General features: G+C 31.4%; 2 protein-coding genes across 3 annotated transcripts; one reads left to right on the plus strand and one right to left on the minus strand.

The window, feature by feature from the left end:
* Nucleotides 1–94: 94 nt before the first annotated feature.
* Nucleotides 95–10700, minus strand: LOC148628810 (putative rRNA-processing protein EBP2). The gene is made up of 9 exons (XM_088594999.1): nt 10543–10700; nt 8735–8815; nt 7596–7747; nt 6280–6403; nt 5252–5341; nt 4773–4848; nt 3258–3348; nt 2992–3142; nt 95–637 (listed from the first exon to the last, which is right to left on the minus strand). The coding sequence occupies exons 1-9, from the start codon at nt 10600–10602 to the stop codon at nt 578–580; spliced, it is 885 nt and encodes a 294-aa protein (XP_088451125.1). The 5' UTR covers nt 10603–10700; the 3' UTR covers nt 95–577.
* Nucleotides 10701–15164: 4464 nt separating this feature from the next.
* LOC148628811 (uncharacterized) lies at nt 15165–17995 on the plus strand. Of its 2 annotated transcripts, XR_015924544.1 has the most exons (3): nt 15165–15309; nt 16296–16817; nt 17846–17995. XR_015924544.1 is itself a non-coding variant. In XM_088595011.1 (2 exons), the coding sequence occupies exons 1-2, from the start codon at nt 15289–15291 to the stop codon at nt 16701–16703; spliced, it is 429 nt and encodes a 142-aa protein (XP_088451137.1). In that variant the 5' UTR covers nt 15165–15288; the 3' UTR covers nt 16704–16973. The 2 variants fall into 2 exon arrangements, 1 of the variants encoding a protein (XP_088451137.1); XM_088595011.1 differs by lacking the exon at nt 17846–17995 and having other exon boundaries at nt 16296–16973.
* The last annotated feature ends 3412 nt before the right edge of the window (nt 17996–21407 follow it).

The raw sequence follows: 21407 nt of genomic DNA on the forward strand, positions 1-21407 counted from the left end.
TGTAAATGTAAATCAAGCAACATAGATTTTTTAAACCTTTCATTATGTTTTGACTGATAGTTAAATAAGGAATAACAAATCAAGAACAGATATGCTTGTTTCAACTGTTTACAACACTATTGGTGTCAATCTATTTTTAAAATCATTTTACAGCAAGCATAAAATGGTTTTTAATTTTATACAAAATTGTAAACATTTTAAGACTCAGTCTTTTAGTGAAGCAAGATTTTAGACCTGATAAAGACCAGATTAAAGCATGTTCAAGATATATGCTGAGCCGTTTACTTCTTTTGCAATATAAATAGGAAAAACTTGACGAAAATGGGACCACATTATTAAATAACACATTATAATACTTATCTCTTAACAGCAATATTTTTGTGTATGTTTCTAATTTTATTATAATTTAACATACATTTTTGTACATAACACAATTTACACCTAAAAAGTATTTGACTGAAAAAAAAGCCAAAAAACATTTATACCTCAACATATCTTTCATAATTAAAACTGTCATATGAAAGAACTAATAAGTAACAGAAATGTTTTTTTGCTCAGCAAATTTTTATGGTAGTCTTCACTTTTTTCGACTTTTCATTTTCTGTCTTTTTGATTTTCCTGGCCTCTTCTGTTGTGTCTAGAAAATATAAAAATACATTCATATTAAAATTGTAAATTTTGGTATGCTGTACGCATGTTTCAAGGAGTAACCTCTCATCATAAGTAGCATTAGATCAACATACACTGGAAGATTTTAATTCCTGAAATAAATAATTGTATACAAGGAATACTATAAAGCAAAGATATCAAAGTGGGAAGCCACATCCAGCACAGAGAAGTGCAATGGTACCAAGTGCAAAATAAAAGTGAAGATAAACACTAATGTCAGAACAGTTTATACAACTCAAAATTCCATCTTAGTTATTCAATTACCTTTAAGGAGGCAGACCTAGGGTAAGGGACATAACTCTTGAAATCAGAGATATGTTTGTATCATATTCAATTTCACCAAAACCTTTCAAGCTTTCCTTTGAAACAGAATGAAATCAGTCCAAGTTACTTTGATGCTTACATGAAATTGGTGTAAGATGGTGAGGTCTCACTAACCACTTCTAACGTTTCCATTACTTTACATGTTAAAAAAGTAATTTTCAAAGTCTCACTGTGAATTCCCAGGACAAATGACATCTTAAAGCTGCATACCGTTGCGAAGCTTGGAAAATAAGGCTTCCAAAATCATTATGCTAATGGTACGATGATAGTAGAAATTCTTCACAAAATTTACTTGAATAAATAATACTGAAAATCCACATTTTTACCTGTTCTGCTAACCGACAGCATGGAGGCAAATTACTCACACATGTAAACAATATTCATACACTTTTGTAATTAATTACATATATGATTTTAAAGTACACATTCTCAGCTTTATTTTGACTACTTTTAATCATAATACACACAAATAATGCACTTACAATGCATATGTCTAAGTTCAGTGTGTTTTTGGTACTACATAGGGGGGTGGCCATTTGACCCGGAAGTGGTTAGTGAGACCTGAATACAAACATGATTTGTAAGAGTTGTGTCCTTTTACTCTAAGTCTTCCTCCTTAAAATCTGATATATATATATATATATATATATATATATATGATATTACACCTACTATATAATAATAAATCCTCCATGAAAAGCTATTATAAAGTTGGAAAGGTATAATGCATTTCTCTTTTTCTTAGAAAATCAAGCACTACTAAAGATATTTCACAACAAAAACTATTTCTAACACTTAGATATCAATGCAAGTTTCTTAAAATTCCTATAAATCAAAAGCTGTTCCTAGCTATATCTAGTATTTAAAGCAGCAACTACAAAAATTATTCTTATATTATCTACACAAATTTCAAATAAGAGCCGTTCCATAAGTGACGAATATGCCCAACTGCAGCATGTGTGATGCCTAAGTTTATAACCATCGCTTTAACGAAACTTGTCTGAAAAGGAATTTCTGACAAAATGTAAACCTACTGATACATTTAGTCAACCAACACTCCAAAAATGCAAGAGAATCCAAGGAGTAATACACACCCAAATGTGGCACATATGATAATCATATGGTGCTCGATTCATATGATAATCATATGACAATGATATGATACTGAACATATAATAGTCATATGATTATCATATGATCCTCATATGGTAATTTTGGCTTAAAAACATATGACAATCATATGTTTGTGAAAAACATATGATTATCATATGATAATCATGCGATAATTATATGTATACCAAAACATATGATTATCATATGGTGCTCGATTTATATAATAATCATATGATGCAAACCATACGATTCTCATGTGTAGCACATTTGCCTCTGTATATAGATTGAGTTGTGGATAACTTTATTTCAAACAGCATCATAAAAGATACCATAGGCATATCTTTTAAAAAACATGTTTAAATTGATATTTCAGACAATAAGCACATCTCCTTATAGTGATCTAACTCAGTATAAAGTTTCACAAGAATCCAGTGAGTAATATAAGAGGAGTAAAGGACAATACTATGTGAACCAACAGACAGACTTAAATCCATACACCTTTTATTTGTTTGCAATGGTTACAAAAATCAGCCTGAAACAGTAAACAGTAAAAAATACATTTGATACATAACATTCATTAGGTAATGCTGGTGACCGTAACAGTCTTTATAATCATTTCAAGATGGTGTAGGAAAATTCAGACAAGAATATTTTCTTTTCATAAAGTTGTTCATTCAAGATATTGAACTTCTTTAAATTCCAAGCTAGGAAGAATTACCAAGTATTATCATATTTATTTTGTTCAATATCTTGAATGCACAACTTCGCGAAAGAAAAATATTTGTATTCAAGTTTTCTTTGCCATCTTGAGATGATCATAAAAACCATTATGGTAATCAGCTTTAACCAGTGAACAATGTGCTTCTTGAACATAACATTCTCTACCTTATTCATTTTTTGTCCAGGTTTCTTTTGGTTAACTTTTGGGTTAAAATCTGACACATCTCCTGCACTCTGTGATGTATTATATTTACTTCTTTTCTTCTGTCCTCCGAACCCAAACTTCTTATTCTTGTATTCTCTCTTCTTATTTGGTCTGCAAAAACAAGTACAAATATTATTGAACTACAAAATACTGAGTTAATTATGACATACCATGATAATCCAGATCCTGTTCCATTTACATTAAAAAAAAAACTAATGACATTTACCTGAAGTCTTTTTTGTCTTTTTGTTTGGACTTCTGCTGTTTATTGTCAGGCTTCTCTAAATCATCTAGGAAATCTAGTTTATTCTTCTGCCCTGAAAAAGCAATCACCCTTGATCAATGCTACTATCATACTGAATAAGACATTACTGACTATCCTTACTGGTATCTATCACTTATTGTTCATTCTTTTTTACAGTATCTGGCTTATGTCAAGATTCTAAATGTATTGATATTTGAAATTGACATTGACATTTTACTAATAGTGACATTACCCAAAATGACAGTTTTCTTTAAGGCCTGACAAAAAGTATTAACAGTATCAAATTTCTCCATCAGGTAGACTGCTTAAATATTAACAATTTCATATTCTCAACAATACTTTTTATACCCCTAAAAACCAAATTCGTTACCAACAAGTATGTTGAAGAATTTTACAGCCTGTTTGTTTTTAAGGAGCAGTCCATATAAAATTTAGACACTGTCCCTATTAAAGTGATTCATGATGAAGAAAAACCCACCAATCTAAGAATGCTTTTTCAATCTAAATATGCTATATTTTTAAGAAACAGTTGTACTTTCCATATTCAATCTGCACTTTTGAGAAAATCATATTTATCTCCCACTAAAATCAACCAAATCGAACAAAATCAACAACGATAACTCTTGCAAAGTGCCTAATTCATGTACAATCTATTTAAATTTTATTTCAAAAGTGCAAGACCCAAATGAAAAACAAAGACTGGTTATGTGGTCTATGACGGTTTCTGAACAAGAAATAAAATAGAATTTTGTGGGTTTTTGACATCACCTCCTGTCTGATTTTTGCAAAGACTTTAAAAGAATTGAATGTTTCATTTTTTATGCTTCATAGTGTATAAGCATGAAGCATAGCACGTTTTCAATTAAGTGCACTAGTTCTTCATGTCATAAATGTGAGACCGGTTAATGCTTTTACACACCAATGAAACATGAAATTCTGATAATTACATTTGATATGTTACTATTATTTTATTTAATTTTACTATGGAAATACATAGGAAATAGGCAATACACAGTGATCAATAAAAGAAGTTCAATGAATTGTGGGTGTGGCTTATACAATTACCTAAAAAATATTTTTCCTCAACTCATGAAGCACCATCCATAAAACCAATTATCCAATGAGATAAACATATTTAAAAAAAAATGCACAGTAAATGTAATTATTATTTCTTATTGGACTTTTGTATGTCTTATCAGAAATATGAGAGAAGCACATTTACTAAAGGACAAGACCATATAACTTTATGATAGGATACTGTATGACGGGTGTAAAAATTACCGGATTATAAAGGTATACAAAAATTTTGGTGTTTTTAATTTTGAGGGATGCTAAGTGGTGTACTGAATACTGAGACTCCGATTAAACATTTTGCAGAATTTATTTCAGTGTTTTCAGACAGACTGCCAAAAAATGCCAAAATAAGCAACCAACGAAAATTACCAGCTATAAGTTATAAGCTAGATAGGCATCTACCTTTCCTGTATTTCTTCACTGCTTCCATCATTTCTTTCTTTTCTTTTTGTCTTTTCTGTAATACTTCTTGTTGTACCTTAAAAAAAACCAAAACAATATTTAACATTTAAGATGAAATCATAATTTTATTCTAAAATTTAATGTCTAAATTAGAAAGTATAAAACAGTTAACCATGACAATGATTTACAGAACTTTAAGCAATTTTGAATTTGTAAAACTCATATAAAATTTAAAGTAGAAATACACAGAATCAAATTATTTAAAATTTTAATTCAAGTTTATATGGTATCACATATAACCATTGTTTTTATCATTATATATAAAACGGGTCTATTTTATATCACAACCCTAATACACTCACATTTATCTGCCAGCTTGCATGAGGGTTTATATGGAAAGAAGGGAGGCGTGATGTGGAATACCTGTAAAAAGCACTTAAAATGGTGACAATTCTTGACAAAAGCATTGTTTTACCTACCTTTTTACCATATTTCCGTAATTCTCTCAATTTCTTTGCCTTTTCAGATTTCTCTATAGACAGTTGTTTATGCAACAATCTTTCTCTAACCTACATCAAATGAATAATATACAATTAGCTTAGAATAACATCAGTCTTGAGACAGAGATAGAAATTTGTCATCAATACTGAAACTAAAATTGACTCTAGTGAACCTCTCCTTCTAGATCTTCTAAAGTAGAATTTTCTTTTTTAAAGGCATATTAATGTAGCATTGATGACTGGATGTTTCAACATCCTTATTGTTGTTTATCTATTATAATGTATCTGAAATTATGCAGTAAACTGAATATAAAAATCTAGTTGAAAAGCATAAATATTGTAATCAGGGGTTATAAAGGTATTGCTAAAGAACTTGAAAGACATATTGAATTTCAGTTAGGATATCAGTGACTTTATTGTTTTTTCTATTGTTCACACTGTCTGATATTTTCTATTTCCAGCTACAAAAGCGGAACTAGATAATATCAGAAATTTTCAATGACTACGTCATGTCAAATCAATTGTGGCATTGCCGTGAAAAAGAATGACATAAGTTATGTATGTCTCATCACAACATAAGATCTTGCCCTATCCTGCTCATTGTGATATTTTCTTTCTGGACTTAAGAACATTTATAGGAATACAGTAGAGTAGAGGTACATTGTATTGGGGAAAATGTCAATGATAAAATGAACCCAATAGTTTAATTCAAATGATGAAATTTGGTAAAAGGTCAAGTCTTTCACACAGAATGGAAAGCTTATATCAGCCTCTTGTTGCTAAAGCTATTGTTGTGTCAGACAAAACAAGTTTTGGTTTCCTTTTCCTCTTTAAGTACAGACTTTTACCACAACATGTTATTTGGAAAAGAGTAAAAGGAAAAGAGTTATCTAGTCATTAACCTAAATGTAATGAAAGAGTCATTATATCATCTATATTTTTCTTATGTGTCCATTTTACTGAGGTGTGGATTGATCTCAATTGTGATACTGTAATATGACTTTTACCCTTTTCATGTGATCATCTGTTTTTGCCATTTGTGCAAAGTAATCCTCCGGTCTTTTTGTTTTAACACCCATTTTATGTAGCTTTGGAATGGCTGACAGAACAGTTGCCTGTGCTTGTCTGTAACTGTAATTATCACAATAAGCATCAATACAGTATATAAATTGTGAAAGTTTACAGTTTTTCAGGGTTTAAATTCAATGTTTGAAAAACATACGCACTTAACTTAAGTAAAGAAATGTGACATGATAAGGTTATTTTATTTCTTTTACAAATCTGGTTTATATATTAAAGATCATAATAATTATGTCAATGAATATGGATTTTCTGCTAAGAAAATGTGAGTTCCTGTTAAATAAAGTTTCCCAACTTTCAGTTTCATATCTGTTTGAATAACAACTTAAAAAATAGAGCATCTAATGGGACATTAAATGATACCCCACCATGTTGTTTATTCATCTATAAGTAGGATTTAAAAAAAAAGTATAACTCAAAAGTAATTTTTTTTAATTTAGCTGAAAATTATTCTTAAGCTGTATTTCATAGTACTAAACAACTGTGCAAAGTTGCAAGACAATTTTTTCATCCATTCTCATGTTAGCAACTGGAAATATGTGTCAGTAAAAAAAGGATGGTAAATAGCAAAAAATATTTTTTTTAATTTACATGAATATTTAACCTAATCTGGATTTTATAGTTGTTAACATCTGTGCAAAATTTCAAATGATTCATTGATTCTTTCTCAATTAATCATCTAGAAACATATACCAGTAAAAAAGGGGGAGGGTAAAGCCTGAAAAATGTCATAAGTCAAAAAGCATTTTTTGGATTTACGTGAAAATTGATCTTAAGCTGTATTTTATAGTACTAAAACAACTGTGCAGAGTTTCAAAACAATTAACTGATCTGTTCTCGATTTATTTTCTGGAAACTGCAGAGGGACAGACAGACAAACGGACGGACACCAATGAACTTTTCTGAGGGTATCACATAATACCTTGCCACTATTTGTGGCAGGTATAAAAATAGTTTTAACAACAAGTTAATAAATTTAGATAAAAATCCTGTTATGTAATTGGATAAATTCGTTTTCTAATATCCATGGTAACATGACAACTAATACCAGAAGTAACTTATTCAATATTTGTTCATTCTAAAAACAAACTGTTGTATTTTTGACATCATTTGTTCCAGGCATCAACACTGACTTCTTCTTTTTATGAAGTATTAAAGAAATTTTGGCTATTCATAATATTCAATCCTTAAATAAACAGTTATTTCATAAATCTGACAACAGACTACCAGAAAAAAAACTTACAATAACATTTCCCTTCTGAAATCATTATGTATATCATCTTCTCCCTGTATTTCTGTGCCAGGAGGTGCAGGGGCTGGGTCTGTGGTTGTATCTAATCTTTCTATCCAGTCTAAGTTGGACTTAAACTCATCAAGCTTACTCTGCATACCAGCCTTGAAATGAAAGCACTCACTAAATAGCAGACATTGAAATTACATTATGATTTTCTTTTATCTAAGACAACAAAGAAATTTGTGCTAGGAAGATCAAAATTTAGTAACAACAATCCAATAGAAAGTAAGATTTATCAATTTTAGAAGAAACTTCTCATGACTGAATATCTGAAATAAGTTGTTGGAACTCTAAAGCTTGTATTCACTATCTCTTGAAGTTATATGATATAAAATTTCTACAAAAATGTCATTTAACTCGACTGTCATGCATGTTTTATCCATTATCACCCACTTAATACATTGGCATGTATGTTTTCTTTCTACAGTATATTTACTATAAATAGAAAAAAAAAAACTAACACTTATAATTTTCATAATAACCTGTTATGGTATGGTTATTTAATATAAACAAGAGGCTTCCAGGAGCCTGAATCGCTCACCTGGTTAAAGTTTGTCTTTCAAGGGCAATAAATTTAACAAGGAGTTGTCCAACAATTTTGACTCAAGAGGACTTGGGTAGGACTATCATAAGGATCTTTTCAGCAATAGAAAGTTTCTTTCTATCTATTATAGTTTTCAAGATATTGGCTGAAAACTGTAAAAAAAAAACCCAAAAAAACCTGTCATTTTTCATCTTTCAAGGGAAATAACTCTTACAAGCAGTCACCTGACAACTTTGATCCCTGAAGACTTTTGAATGCCTTATAATAAGGAAATAATTTTGCTAAACCTAATGATTTTGGAGATATATGCCAAAAACTACTGTCTGATCCCTATGTTCTATTTTTAGTAATGGCAGCCACGTTTTTTTTAACAGATCAAAAATACCCACTTCTGTTCTATGTAGGATACCCCAAGAAACATTCATACTAAGTTTGGTTTCAATTGGTCTGGTAGTGTCAGAGTTAACAACGACGACGATGGATGCCAAGTGATGGCAATAGCTCACATGGCCTTTGGCCAGGTGAGCTAAAAACTAAACCTCACCACATCATTTGCAAAGACCTTCTTAACAGCTGCAACATTCAGTCCAGGTTTAAGTCTGCCTGCTGCAAAGTCTTCTTGAAGCTTAAAGAGAAATAAATTCATAATACAGCCATTTTATTTTCAATTCCAACTATGAAATATCGGAAATAAGTAGAGCTTACAACTCTCTAACTTAATACGATACTCCATGCACTCCCCAACAAGTTGAATCGTATTAAAGCTAACATCAGGATTAAGCCTAAAAGCATTAATATGCAATAGGTATTGCCTAATAGCAAAAGACCATTAGGTTTCACTATAAATGACAATTGCAGAACAGAACATGCATAAGCATTCATACATATTTGAAATTAAATTTATCATTGAAATAGATGAATTATTTTGAAAATAAATAAAATATTCATATGTGTTTTGAACTGTGTTTGCATTTGTCTGGTGTTTTTATTTTATTTGTCTTTGGAACCAAGTTTGGGATGAAAGTAAACGGGACTACATAGATTGCAATGTTATAATCTCATAAAGTAAACATTGAACATACTTCCAATCAAGTTACATTTTCAGATGCCCAGGACATCGCTTACATTTCCAAGATAATCATTGGGGACACTTATTGTTACATTATTTGTATTTTGCATTCTCTCTGCAGCATGTTACTTCCAGACAATGAATTTTTGTTCTTGTCATTCTGCATTCTGCTAACTTGCACATGCTTGTTGCTATACATTTCTCAGCTCTGGCTGTGGCTTTTCCCACACCATGAGCTGTGCTTGCTATCAACTGACCAATAATATGAAGATGTAGTTAATGATGATCAGTATGATTGAGCTATCAATTCAGTGGTGGAATTAGTTCCGAGTCAGAATGAAACCAGAATGTTTTCAAAACCCCTGACACTGTTATTTAATTAATTTTCTTAAATACAATCTGACATATATTGGAAGTATCACTATATACCTTATTTCACTTGTAAGTGTATAACTTACACAAACTTCTTTCGTGTAAATATTTTAATTTGAGTGTACTTCATGTTAGATGATTGATGCATTAAAGATCCCCCAAAAATGTATTTATTTGAAACTAAATGGTAGACATGTGCTTTTGGTTACCATTTTATCTTCTCTTTTCTGACAAACAACCTTATTTCCTCAGGTATAAAATATGTAAACCAACAAATAACAAAACTGAGGCCTTGTGTAAAGAAATGGATAGAAATTTATTTAGAAATATATAAGATATACATTTGAAGAAGTTTTGTCTAGTTTTGTCATAATCATTCATCACTCTAGTAAAAAAGAAAAAAAAAACTTGACATCATATGTCTGGAAACCTTTAAGAGGTACATATCTATAGACCTGAGGTTCACTTGGCATTTTGCATTAAATACTTAAAATTATTTTTTCAAATACTAATAATTAGAACATAAACATATGAGCATGAAAACCTCCAAAATAATTTTTACAGTATTTACACATGCATTTTTTAAAAGCAATACATTGAAAAAAAGTGGTGGATCCAGAGCTGGGTACAGAAGGTTGGCACCCCATTTTTTGGAAATTTTGTCATTTTCATGTGTAAAATTGACAAAAAATAGTGATAAATGTCCTAGCACCCCCTTTTTCTGTGGAACCTCGGCTCCTTTTCAAACTGTCTGGATCTGGCCCTACAATACTCGTGTATTAATGTTGCTAAGTTCAATTTAACAATTGATTAAATTCAGTCAGCTGCCCGATAATCATGACCTTCCTTGGGGCATTTACTTTAATCTGACGCAATTTAAGCAACTTATCATATGAAAACTATGTGTTCACCTGTGTATCAGAATCAACGCTTTCTGCATCTGAACTATCAGATCCTTCAAATTCAGTCATAATGTATAAATTGTAAATCTGTGATTGTAAACAAACTGAAAATCGCACGTGTGCATGAGTGTCTTTAAGACAGGGGAGCGACACGTTTCTGTGTAATCGGCGAAAAAGTCAAATCGGACCTTTATTCTTTCGTACCATATGACGCATTGTAACACTAAATAGGTACTTTCTTAATAAAATCAGACTGCTATTAAACTACATTGTCCTACGGTCTAGAAGATTAAGAGATTTTACAAAAGTGTTGACAGTTACTGAGGAAATACACAAAATTAATAATGTTATACAAACACTTTGGTATACATCCAGAACAAGTTTGGCAGAGAAAGTTTGATTTACATGTAAGGAGTATATCTAACAGAACTTCTAATGTTGCCCCATGTATAATTTAATTATGCTTAATGTGCTTAAATGAGATAAAAATATTTGTAATTAATATACAAATTACTTTCAATTTTGTTACATGTGTAACTAATGTTCAACGCAGTGAAAGCAAATATCTATGGCAAGCCAAAGTGGATAAAATTTCTAATGTTTTTAATATCTAAAATTCATTTTTAATATAAGAAATTCATTTTTGAATATTAGAATTTTTTATATAAAAAATAAAAGAACTATTTCTTGACATTAGATTTTTTTTAATATAAGAAAATTAATTTTTACTTTAAAAAAATCAATTTCCAATAATAAAAATAAATTTCTAATATTAGAACATTATTTTTTAATATATATATATATAAAATTACAATCGTTTATAATATTAAAAAATAATTTACTGATATTAAAAATTCAATTCTTTATATTTAGAAAATCTATTTCTAATGTTCCAATGTTCCCCACGAAAAAAAGTGCGGAAAACTTTAAATTCACTGAAATATTCTAAGTCCAAGGACCATAACTTCTATAAAAAGCAATCAACCGTAACCAAAGTCAAACTTAATCTGTAACTTCTCATAATAAGACTACATACAAAATATGAAATCAATATGAAATCAATTGGTAAAAGCATAACAAAAAAGTGTGGAAAATGTAAAGTCACTGAAGTTTTCTAAGTCCAAGGCCATAACTTCCGAAAAATCATTCAAACGTGACCAATGTCAAACTTAATCTGTAACTTCTCATAGTTATACTACATACAAAATATAAAATCAATTGGTAAAAGCATTACAAAAAAGTGTGGAAAACTGTAAAGTCACTGAAATATTCTAAGTCCAAGGACTATAACTTCTATAAAAAGCAATCAACCGTAACCAAAGTCAAACTTAATCTGTAACTTCTCATAATAAGACTACATACAAAATATGCAATCAATTGGTAAAAGCATAACAAAAAAAAGTGTGGAAAACTGTAAAGTCACTGAAATTTTCTGTCCAAGGCCATAACTTCCGAAAAATCATTCAAACGTGACCAAAGTCAATCTTAATCTGTAACTTCTCATAGTTATACTACATACAAAATATAAAATCAATTGGTAAAAGCATTACAAAAAAGTGGGGAAAACTGTAAATTCACTGAAAATTTGTAAGTTTTAACTTCCGTAAAAATCATTCAACCGTAACCAAAGTCGAACTTAATCTGTAACGCGTCATAATAATGCCAAATACCAAAAACAAACTTATATGGTAAAAGCCTAAAAAAGCGGAGAACACGGACGGACGGACAGACGGACGCCTGGCATTTCCATGTTCCCTCGCGACGCGTAGCGGGGGACAAAAAAAAAATCATATTTTAATATTAGAAAATGATTTTTTATATTGAAAATTACAATTTCATTACCATTTTAACATTTTCACACCTCAGACTAAAACAACAACCAATCAAGGCAGGGGTATACATTTTTTTAAATATTACTGAGCTAAGACAATTAACGAATATGCCGAATCAACAGTCATAAAGATGTTCATATGAGGATTTTTTTTATATTCATTTTAAAATGTATTATTTTTATTGCAAAAGCCACGGAATCGCAACTGCAACGATAGTAAAACTAGTAAATAACTACACATTGTTATATATCAAAATCAAAGAAGGCACATGTGCAGTAGTTGACAAAAGTGTAACAGGAAAAGAATATTGGCACTTTTGTAACACAAATGGATAGAGAGCAACACAAAATCTTGTTGCATTTTTTTCGAACCTTCACCCTTATCAAATATGTCATCCTTATCATCAGCAACACAATGTACATGAATCTGGCAATACGAAAAAGACAACTTCCATTTGGGGAGGTTCATAAAAAATGATTTTACAGAAAAATCTCCCATTTGAGACAGTATTGATGAGGAGAGAATCCGAACTGTTCCAAAGGTAAACAGATATAGGATTGGTATAAAATCAACACCGATGCGAGTTGCCATCTAAAGAGATAAAAAAAAGAGAGTGCTACCAGGAACTAAGTGTTTCTAAAATTAAACATCGAAAGTCAATATTGACATGTCCAACGGCGAAATTACAACTTTATATCTTCCCGGTTCTGTTATAAGTTGAAGTTGTGGCTGGAGTTTCGACAAACATAACGCCTAGTGTATAGTCGACACATGGGACCATAAAAAAAGGCTAAAAATCTAAGAGAAAGATGTTAATATGAATAGAAAGACCTTTCTGTCATATCGACCATTGGACTGTAGCGTCACAAACTCCAAAGCAGCTCCAGTTCCGAACCGTTGACGTTCCTCCACTGGAATGGCAAAAGTAGTACCGGCATGTTCATGTACTTCCGTCACTTTTGTGTGTATTATTTTGTATTTTCTTTGTTCTGTGTGCCTGTTTTCCATGTCTGGTCTTTCCGGCCCTGGATTACATCCTTTTGATTTCCGCTAAAATCTTGGTTTCCTTGATTACTCATCCAGAAATCTCTTTAACATAGAAAAGTATAAAGATTTGAATAAATGAATCAAAATTTCAGTAGCTTTCCGTACAACATTTGAAAATGCTAACTTCTAAAATGCTTCGTTAAGTTTGTATCTATAATATATATCTCTGGATTACATTATGTGATTTCTGTTAGAATCTTGGTCCCCTTCATTACTCTCTCAGTCACTGAAAAAAAGTTTAACAAAACAAAAATAATAATAAAAAAACTTCATATTTCAATTCTCCTATCTTTCACAAATTACATTAAAAATATTCTAAGGGCGCTACGCGTCGTGAGGGGACATGGAAATACCAGGCGTCCGTCCATCCGTGTGCCCATCTACGTTTTCCGCACTTTTTTGTTATGCTTTTACCACATAAGTTTGTTTTTGGTATGTGGCCTTATTATGAAGAGTTACTGATTAAGTTCGAATTTGGTTACGGTTGAATGATTTTACGGAAGTTATGGCCCTTGGACTTAGAAAATTTCAGTGAATTTACATTCCAACTGAGAAAATTTACAGGCAAATGATATATTAGTACAAACAATTCTCACACTCACTGCCAATTCTAATGAATACAATGACCACAGGGCAAATAATTTAAGCATTCACTACTACCACTCTCGTCGACGGAATCCCTTCGTCTATGGATGGTTGTTCAGTCATGTATATAAATTTAGAGCAAGATAATATTCATAAATAGAGTTATCCCTCTTGAATCACTCAACTATATAACATAAAAAAGCCATCTGCATATCTGTAATCCGACTCAATAAATGGTAAATGTCAAAGGAGAACGAGCAGTGGCGGATCCAGGGGGTGGGGTAGAGATGCACCTCCTCTTTTATTGTCATTTTCATGTGTAAAATTGACAAACATGGCAAATAATGTCCTTGAATCCCCTTTTTCTGAGGTACCTCGGATGGCACCCCACCTTTACAAAGTGTCTGATCGATCCGGCCCTGACGAGAGTCTATCGAGAGGCATTTGATTTTTACACGCCCATTTTACACGCCCAATAGACTCAATTTTGCCGTTATTTTTTATGGTTAATAAAAACAAAATTGAATTTGAATTTGGTTCAGCGTTTCATTGATTGGTTACTTCGATCGTCTCGGTATATAAATAGATTAAGCTTTATTGCGCAATACATATCATCCCACGTGTACTAATCATAAATTTCTTTTGTTGATCTTGGGGCGTACAATTGCGTTGTAGGTGAATAATGTGTACTAATCGACCTAATAATCCCTAAAATGTTCCGTACACACCCTTGTCAAATTTTACCATTGTAACTAAAGCTATTTGGATACACATTTTGAACCGACGTGATTCACTTTGGACTAATCATGATACACAGTCTTGTACAAATTACACGTGAAACTAATGACAATCCTAAACAAATATTATCGACCTTTGATTTTCATAAAGGTACGTTACCATCCCAAAAGGGAATAAACCAGAATTTTATTCAGAGCACATGACCAACATACTATAGATATAGAAAACGTAATAAGTATTTATGGTCTATATATAGAAATAAATAAATGCGTTTTTTTCATTGATTAACCATGAACTATTTTATATTATGGATTTTTGCTGTCATCATTTTATTTAACTTCAGAAAAAAAGCAATAAAATAAATACATACATAAGAATCAGAAATATACATATTCGAAGGTCAATCGACCTATTTCTTTTTTTTCAAATGTACTACCACGCGCCTTTGAAGCACAATCACTAAAAATACACGTTTTAAAATTTCCAAGTTAGTCATACGAACTTATACATGTGCTAGCCCGTGCCAAATTAAATAAAAGTACTAATATACACCATGGGTAAAGATGCGAATAAGGTAAGACTATTCTCCTATTATATTGTTTTCAACGAAAGACATTTTAATACAAAAATAAACAGCTAAAATATTAACACAAAAATAACAAAATTCAATTTAAAAAAGAACATTAATTAAGTATTTTCTTATATTTAACACTCCAAAAGAACATGCATACTTCTATGCTAAAAATCGAGCACTATCACTTTAATACAAAAAGTGATAATAATAATGATGTATGTTGTGAAGTGACTTAAATTAAACGTAAATAAGAATAATGAATGAGTGAACATTAACCACGTTTAACAGGTAAAAAGGAACTAAATACAAATAAAGTATAAATTAAACATAAAAATATTAAAGATAATCATGATGATCAACAAACAGAAAAATCGTTTCAGCTCAAGTTTCAAAATTTGGTATGCACTGTATATGGGCAGAACTTTACTAATTGGTTTCAGTGACTGATTTACTATATTTCTCATAAACAAATATACTATGGTATACAGAGACGGTCCACAATTTATGATAGCCAGGGGGTGCCGACCCAGGTATTTTAAAGTTGGAGTTCCAATTTATCATTTGTTCACATAAATTTTTTATTAACAAAGTTGAACAAAAAAGGTGGGCTGTGGGTTCCAACCCCGGAGCCATATTATGGATCTATCATTGCATTTAGCTTTAAAGTAACTTGTATAGGTCTGATTGGTTTTGAAATTCATTTGACTTTTATATGATGCAACTGGTAGTCAATATAAATGTCAATATATACTAAATTGACTGATTACTTTTGTTATTTACATAATAAAAAAACAAACCAAGAAGAACAAAGTAAAAACAACTACAACAAACAAACAAATAAACGAACCGAACAAACAAATGTAACCCGAATGCACTAATATCTTTACGATTACAAAGGAATTGTATTTCACTTTTACTTTCAACAGCTTAGAACTATACGCTAAACAATGATATTAATGTTAATACAATCTTAATTCATATTTTAGACAAGAGGATGTGAAGAATATAAATGCAGTTCATTGATAGAGCAACAAAAAACTTTGCTGGAATTACCTATTCCAGAGACTAAAGGGATATTTGTAATTAAGGAAGATGGTGTAATCATATATGTTGGACAGTCTGGCGATTGTATGCGAGAAAGGATACTTAGTCATCTATCTGGATACGACTCGCAAAATGTAGGCAAATATCTGAAAACAAAGAGCAAAGATTATCGAAATGAACATATAAAAGTTGGATGGGTGCAAATAGACAGTCCGAAGTTTGAGGAACATCATTATTTATCATGTTTAGCTGAACGACAAAACTTGTGGCCCAAATGTAACCTCAGACGCGGAAGGCCACCAAGGAAACCTCAGACAGATTCAGAAACAGTATTTTCTCCAAAAAGCTGAAAGAAATCCTCGAAAACTGCATTTGACAATCGTGCCAAGGGATAGGCTTTATATCTAGTAATTGCAACTCAAAGGATCTTGGAATTAGTAAATCAATGTCAATTCCGTTAATCGGTATGCAGCTTTATTCTAACTGCTAATAAACTATCATCGGGAACAACGTATTCATCAAGGACATTCTTTGTGTGTGATAAGTCAGTAAATCGTTCATACAGTTTCACAACCAAGAAAAAACTTAAACATTAAGAAATAGATAACGATACATTGTGATGACTTGTCATTATTTACTTGCCTCTACAATATTATATAACTTCCTAGTTAGGTCAGCTTATACAATTATTTTAGTGAAAAAAAAAACCTCTGTTAAACAACATCTTTAACTTCGTTTACCCCGGACTTGACATTTTATGAACAACTCGGCGGGTGTTTCTAGAAAAGCAGAGGACGCTTACCCTACCGGTGCACCTGGTCCATGCTCCCAGATTTTAGTGGAGTCCGAGTTGCTCATTTGCTTTTGTTACTTTGTATGTATGATTTAAGTTACTTTATGTTCTTCGTTGTGTATGTCTATTTTCCATGTCTGGTCTTTGTCCCTGGATTACATTCTTTTTGATTACCGCTATAACCTTGGTTCCCTTGATTACTGTTTATGATAGGGGGTTCCGACCCAGGAATTTTAAAGTTGGAGTTCCAAGTTATCATTTGTTCACATAACATTTTTTATTAACAAAGTTGAAGAAAAAAGGTGGGCTGTGGGTTCCAACCCCGGAGCCATATTATGGATCTATCATTGCATTTAGCTTTAAAGTAACTTGTATAGATCTGATTGGTTTTGAAATTCATTTGACTTTTATATGATGCAACTGGTAGTCGATATAAATGTCAATATATACTAAAATGACTGATTACTTTTGTTATTTACATAATAAAAAAACAAACCAAGAAGAACAAAGTAAAAACAACTCAAACCAACAAACAAACAAATAAACCAAAACGAACCAAACAAACAAATGTAACCCGAATGCACTAATACCCTTGCGATTACAATCAAAGGAATTATATTTCATTTTTATTTTCAACAGCTTAGAACTATACGCTAAACATTGAGATTAACGTTTATACAATCTTAATTTATATTTAAGACAAGAGGGTGTGAAGGACGTATTAATGCAGTTTATTGATAGAGCAACAAAAGACTTTGCTGGAATTACCTATTCCTGAGACTAAAGGGTATTTGTAATTAAAGTGGAAGGTTTAATCAAATATGTTGGACAGTCTGGCGATTGGATGCGAGAAAGGATGCTTAGTCATCTATTTGGATACGACTCGCAAAATGTAGGCAAATATCTGAAAACAAAGAGCAAGGTCTATCGAAATGAACATATAAAAGTTGGATGGGTGCAAAAAGACAGTCCGAAGTTTGAGGAACATCATTATTTATCATGTTTAGCTGAACGACAATTCTTGTGACCCAAATGTAACCTCAGACGCGGAAGGCCACCAAGGAAACCTCAGACAGATTCAGAAACAGTATTTTCTCCAAAAGCTGAAAGAAATCCTGGAAAACTGCATTTGACAATCGTGCCAAGGGATAGGCTTTATATCTAGTAGTTGCAACTCAAATGATCTTGAAATTAGTAAATCAATGTCAATTCCGTTAATCGGTATGCAGCTTTATTCTAACTGTTAATAAACTATCATCGGGAATAACGTATTTATCAAGGACATTGTGTGTAATAAGTCAGTAAATCGTTTATAGTTTCACAACCAAGAAAAAACTTAAACATTAGGAAATAAATAACGATACATTGTGATGACTTGTCATTATTTATTTGGCTCTACAATATCATATAACTTCCTAGTTAGGTCAGCTTATACTATTATTCTTATAGTGAAAAAAAGCATCGTATAGTCCTATAAAAAATAGTAAATACCTACAGAGATCACTAGATCACCAAAAATTCTTCAGGAAGTGTAAACACAACTTCAAGTAAGCTCTGAAAGGCCTCGACAATAGAAGAAATAAAATCCACGGTAACAGAACGAGGACGCTCCTTCAAAATAAACTAAAAAAGCAAATAACGACACGAAGACACATTAATGACCACCATTGACACTAGGGCGAAATCATTCTTTTCAAACCAAGTATCATGCTGCAAGCGCAGCAGACAACTTAGAAATAATGGACAAACATCCGATATCGACAGAATTAAATTCTGGCGTCGGTAAATGACCAAAAACATGCTTCATTCATAAATTGCAGTATCTTTCAATCTATTAAAACACAGATATGATCATCCTGCTTGTAAATGCGTCCCCGATTTGCGGATTTGTTTTTTCATGTTGACAGAAAATTGTATTAAAAGCGGTAATTGTCATGAACCGCATTATCGACCAGTTCAATTTAAAAGACCGGGTTTTACCAACAAGAAGACGCCCATGTGTGAAAATTCCAGTTCTGCATGTTTGATCGTACAAAATAGATAAATTAGTGACCAAGTAATTAATTTCATATAGATATTGACAACGTCATGATAAGATGTGATTAACGTATACAATATATATGTGATACACTTTAAAATAAACTCAGATCGGTAGATTATTGAACAAAACTTTGAATTTAGAAAGTGGACGCATACATCATACACTTGTATGTTACAAAGAATTTCATTAGAGCAATTTAAATTTATAGTACTCTAGTATAGAATGTATTCTAAAAAGACTAGATTTTAAGTACTTCTCCGTCTAAGAATCAGGCAAAATGTGTAAAAGGTGAGGCATATGAAGAAAAAAATACGCAAAGACTTGATTGCATAAACCAAGTATTTATACCTGATAACCTCCAGAAATAATCATCAGAGTATTTATAAAATTGGCCTTTTTGTGATATAGATAGGTCAGATTCAGTTAAAATGCACTATGGAAAAATGGCGGGAAAATTTTCCCATACTTTTTCCCTATATAAGCAGTCAAAAAATATGTACGTCACAGATGCTTCAGGATAAATTTAAATAGCTTTTCAGTTGTTTCCTAGATGTATTGAATATTTTTCAGGCAAAAAAGACCAAATTGAGAAATATGATGTGCCACACATTGCCTGATTTTTACACCGAATGGTACTTAATACATGAAGCTTGAAATAGTGTACAATTTGTTTCTTTTAATTAAGTAATAAAGGAAAATCTTTACAAAAAATACACTGGAATGATTTCTAAAATAGTACACTACAATCTGAAGACGAGAAACTTTTATTTACTGTTCTTAAAAAAAAACCCAGAAAACTTTCGGCTTTGAAAAATATTTGATTTTGAGAAAATTTAAGTTTAGGCAGGCTTTCTGTACAATTAGAGCAATTGATCTATCTTGAAGGTTGGAGACTGAGAGATACTCAAACACATATATTTATAAACTTAATACTTACACTGTACATTAGATTAGACAGAGGAAGAAGTTCACTTTGTTACAGAATGTCCCTTCATAAAAACTATTAGAAATGGTATGTATTCAGAAATCTCTTTATCATAAAAATTTAAGAAGATTTCAATTAATGAATCGAAATTTCAGTGGCTTTTCGTTCAAGAACATATTGAACTTCTAAAATGATTAGTTAAAACTTTATTTATACTATTTTGGAGACGAGGAGATTATCAAAGACAACTAAAATAGGTGGTTGAAATTAGGAATTGTTCAATTTTCGCTATAAGATTTTGTATAGTATAGAAGTTTCCCCTCTACATGTTGCAGAATCATATTCCCTGTATACAATGTACATTGCATTTTTTTCTGTTTTCTTTGTAACCAATGCTTGTCAGAGTCATATATGCTCTACAAAGGACCCTGTAATTGAAATAAACATATTATATTCTACAACAACGTTATAAAGCGCTTGATCGATCCTCTTTCAACAATAATAAAAAAGCAGAAGAACCCATTATACACCTTCAAATATATACAATGTTAATACCACATGAAATTAATTTATGGGTACTAGGTTTGAAATGAAGTGAACCTTTAACTTACAACCAAGGACTAACCAGTTCTTTAGGTAAATATTTTAACTTTTTTTGTTCTACATTGCGCATGTCGATCGCCTCTGAATTTAGCCATGTACATGGATTTTGATGTCACTGAATTATCCTTCTTTTTTATGCTTCTTTATATTCTGATCGCGATAGAATAATAAATTCGTGCATAAAATGTTTACCTTATATATCTGTATCATCTATCTCTTAAAGAAAAATAACTGCTCGTATTTCCAATAATGTTTTTTAAAAGCAGTTTTTGGCATGACATGGATTGTGTCCTTATTGTATGAATTATGATGTAGCGTGATTCTAAACCCGCATGGGTATTAGGAGTGATTTTACATACGATGGGGACACAGCACTTTGTAGATTTAAGCTGGTCTGGAGCTGGCATTCAGTAATAGTTAACTGCTAGTAGTCCTTAATTTGTACATTTGTGTAATTTATATTCAGTTTCTTTATTTCCGCTGTAACAAGGGATTCAGAACATATTTTCATGTGTTTTAATTGTGTAATATTTTTCCCACAGTGGCCAGATTTTAAAGGGAGAGGGTTGTGATCACGCCAAAGTACTTTTTTTTGCACCCATCCTATGTCAATAATTTCTTACCTCTGTATGTTTATCTTTATGTGACTTGACAATATTCGGGTAACTCTTTCACTGTACCCGTCTATGATG

The sequence above is a fragment of the Perna viridis genome, chromosome 1 (genome assembly GCF_037379345.1).
Source record: "Perna viridis isolate PV_CMFRI_1.1 ecotype Kerala chromosome 1, ASM3737934v1, whole genome shotgun sequence".
NCBI classification, from domain to species: Eukaryota; Metazoa; Mollusca; class Bivalvia; order Mytilida; family Mytilidae; genus Perna; species Perna viridis.

Bases quoted from the DNA above. Each gene is read 5' to 3' on its own strand.
- LOC148628810 (XM_088594999.1), bottom strand. From the start codon at position 10,602: ATGACTGAATTTGAAGGATCTGATAGTTCAGATGCAGAAAGCGTTGAT. The intron at 3,349-4,772 runs GTAGATGCCTAT...TTGCTTTTTCAG, and splicing joins AGTGAAGAAATACAGGAAAG to GGCAGAAGAATAAACTAGAT. The intron at 638-2,991 runs GTAGAGAATGTT...TATATTTTCTAG, and splicing joins CTGGACAAAAAATGAATAAG to ACACAACAGAAGAGGCCAGG.
- LOC148628811 (XM_088595011.1), top strand. From the start codon at position 15,289: ATGGGTAAAGATGCGAATAAG. The intron at 15,310-16,295 runs GTAAGACTATTC...TTCATATTTTAG, and splicing joins TGGGTAAAGATGCGAATAAG to ACAAGAGGATGTGAAGAATA.